At 37.4% G+C, this 3,020-nt stretch overlaps 1 protein-coding gene across 1 annotated transcript; it reads left to right on the top strand.

Moving 5' to 3' along the window:
* The first annotated feature begins 829 nt into the window (after nucleotides 1-829).
* LOC140889318 (APETALA2-like protein 1) lies at nucleotides 830-2,674 on the top strand. The gene is made up of 10 exons (XM_073297036.1): nucleotides 830-1,152; nucleotides 1,247-1,272; nucleotides 1,356-1,386; nucleotides 1,484-1,571; nucleotides 1,685-1,830; nucleotides 1,902-1,946; nucleotides 2,035-2,111; nucleotides 2,192-2,338; nucleotides 2,410-2,475; nucleotides 2,570-2,674. Exons 1-9 carry the CDS (start codon nucleotides 830-832, stop codon nucleotides 2,415-2,417), a joined length of 891 nt encoding a protein of 296 aa, XP_073153137.1. The 3' UTR covers nucleotides 2,418-2,475; nucleotides 2,570-2,674.
* The last annotated feature ends 346 nt before the right edge of the window (nucleotides 2,675-3,020 follow it).

Below are 3,020 nucleotides of genomic sequence, written 5' to 3'. Positions count from 1 at the left end.
CTCATCTTATCTGTGATTAGTGTTAATTGCATGCTTAATTAAGCTTTAACCTCTTATTAGTAGTGGATCCGGATTTGGTCACTACAAACATTTTGCATAAAATATCATAATTTAGACATTTAAACACATATTTTTTCAATATTAATTAAATAAATCCTCGTGAGTGGGTTTTGTGATTTTAATTTGGACCTTACAGTTGGCTTTCGGTGTGCACTATGTAAACACACGACTAATGCAATATCAAGCAAACAACGCTAATCAGGTAGTCACATTGGACAAGTTCTGCGACACTAATTCAAGAAAATATTGATAAGGAGAAGCTAACACTGATTCTCAAAGTGCTTTCCTACTCGGTAAATTTGAATATCTTTTTATTTTGGAGGCGACAAAATGGTGTTTATGTACATAATGTCACATCTACTATTTTGGACGTGACATACTTGTACATGTAGAGAAATATCAGCATTTCAAAATTATATATATATATATATATATAGATTTGATATTACGAGCACCCATGATGTGCACTTTTGTGTGCACCGCTGACGTGGCATCCTCTACATCTAATAGGTGAACGTCACATCATCAAGTGCACACATAAGTGCATATGATAGATGTTCACCATATCAAAACTATATATATATATATATATATATATATATATATAATTAAGATTAAAATTTGAACTCCAAATAGCCCCTCTCCATCATAATTTTTTTTTTAAAAATAGTAATATTATATGTATATATATATATATGTGTATATTTATGTTCCTTTCTTGTTCACCGGTGTCTGTTTCATTCTCATTTTCTTGACTGGCCATTTGCACATGGAGATGTTGAACCTCAACTTGACGATAGATTATCCATCACACTCCATAATGGACAACTATCTCATACCACCCGCCGATCGTAGCATGGAATACTGCGGTGAAGAGGACTCCCGTTGCCATTACAATACCGGAGGTTTCGATGTTTGGAAAAGCAAAGGACGTGAGGTTGATGCTTACGTGACGAAGGAGTTGTTCCCGGTGTCGGAGCAGAGGCATGCGCATCTGGTGAGGAAGGGGAGGAGGGGGCCGAGGTCTCGAAGCTCCCAATACCGTGGTGTGACGTTCTACCGCCGCACCGGACGTTGGGAATCCCACATTTGGTAAAGTTTCTTTTCGTTTTACAGTTTCTTGATACCAAAGCAAGTTTTTGGTCATCATATAACCACCATTTGATTTATGTGATTAATTATGCAGGGATTGCGGTAAACAAGTTTACTTGGGTAAGCTACCAATTAAATTAGTGATTAATTTGGGTTGTTTTCGTAAAGATTTTGTTTGATCATTAAATTACTTGGATTTGTAGGTGGATTTGACACTGCTTATGAAGCGGCCAGGTGAGAGAATTAGTTTAATTTGGCAGTTGATGAAATTTAATTTAATTTAATTTAATTATTGTGTGATTAATTCCGGTGATATATACTTGTGCCGTAGGGCGTATGATCGTGCTGCCATTAAATTTCGAGGGCCGGAAGCAGATATCAATTTCATGGTGGGGGATTATGAAGAAGATCTTGATCAGGTACTTGTTTAATTGAGGATTTCAACTGACTGACTGACTGACTGACTTAGCTCATGCATATATATTAATTATATATATTATTGGGACTTTTCACTTTCTGATCTGATCCATAGATGAAGAATTTAACCAAGGAAGAATTTGTGCACATACTTCGGCGCCAGAGCACGGGTTTCTCCAGAGGGAGTTCAAGGTATAGGGGAGTTACATTGCACAAATGTGGACGGTGGGAAGCACGGATGGGGCAGTTTCTTGGCAAGAAGTAAGATGGCATCACAACAAGTACCCATATTTATAATGATTTCATCATTTTTATGTTATATTGCATTGCAGGTATGTCTATCTTGGATTGTTTGACAGTGAGATAGAAGCTGCAAGGTGAATAATATTATTATTCATGTACAAGCTGATCAGCACGTCACTTACACTTAGTAAAGTCGTCTTAATTTTATTGCATGTTGATCAGGGCATATGACAAGGCTGCTATCAAGTGCAACGGAAGGGAAGCGGTCACCAATTTTGAGCCCAGCACATACAATGGAGGTAATCATTTAATCCACATGCCCACCAAATTAAATTTAATTAATTAAATTGCTTGTTTTGATTTGATTTGATTTCTGTAGCTGCAGGGGAAGACTATGATCTGGATTTGACCTTGGGCATAGCTCCCCCTCTTGTCACCGATACACAAACTCGTAACCTCGAGACAGGAAGCTTTAGGCTCCACCAGAAACTGCCTCAAGATGGGGCAAGGGTACCTAATTGTTTAGGTTCAAATACAGAGTAGTCTGTTTTGTTTTGTAAACTTGGATGAGATTTCAGATATTATTTCTTGCTGCAGAACTGTGATCAGCACCCTTTTGTGTGGAGTACTGAAGCAGATTCCAACTTTCATCCCATTTACAAGGTAAGGACGTAGCTAGTCATGAATTAATATATATATTCTTGTTAATGCGCAATACATATATCATCCTCAATACTAGCAGCTTGTTTTTGTGCAGGGAACGGTTATAGGAATGAATTCCTTGACGTCCCCCCATTGTTTTTGTGGCGTTCATCCCATACCAATGGCAGCATCATCAGGATTCGCTAACACTGCAGGCTTAACTAGTACTTCCAACCCAACTAATTCATTCCATCACAACTACGCGACCTAGCTAGGATCCATAATATGAAAGCAGCAGCAACGTTCTGAGTTTGTCTTCCTCGTTACGGAGGATATATATATATATCTAAAGTTTGTAATAAAATTAAGATACAAACTCATACATGTGCTGGTAAAAATGCTTCTAGTTTCCGTCCTATATACATAGTGTGTCAAAAATCTGAATGTAAATCATTCAAGTCTTCCCACTTGAAATATTTTTAGTTTTCAGTACTCTCAGCATTTGGCACTTTGTATGGCAAAACTCATGCAAATGCAATCCATTTCTTGTTTCATTGTCCTCAGTA

The sequence above is a fragment of the Henckelia pumila genome, chromosome 3, assembly GCF_033568475.1.
Source record: "Henckelia pumila isolate YLH828 chromosome 3, ASM3356847v2, whole genome shotgun sequence".
In the NCBI taxonomy this organism is placed as follows: Eukaryota; Viridiplantae; Streptophyta; class Magnoliopsida; order Lamiales; family Gesneriaceae; genus Henckelia; species Henckelia pumila.
The sequence above is the reverse complement of the archived record's forward strand: the minus strand, read 5'-3'. Positions and strand labels throughout refer to the sequence as shown.

Excerpts from the sequence above, each read along its gene's own strand:
- LOC140889318 (XM_073297036.1), top strand. The coding sequence starts at position 830 with ATGGAGATGTTGAACCTCAACTTGACGATAGATTATCCATCACACTCC. Across the intron at positions 1,831-1,901 it reads GGGCAGTTTCTTGGCAAGAA|GTATGTCTATCTTGGATTGT; the intron begins GTAAGATGGCAT and ends ATTGCATTGCAG. Across the intron at positions 2,112-2,191 it reads GCCCAGCACATACAATGGAG|CTGCAGGGGAAGACTATGAT; the intron begins GTAATCATTTAA and ends TGATTTCTGTAG.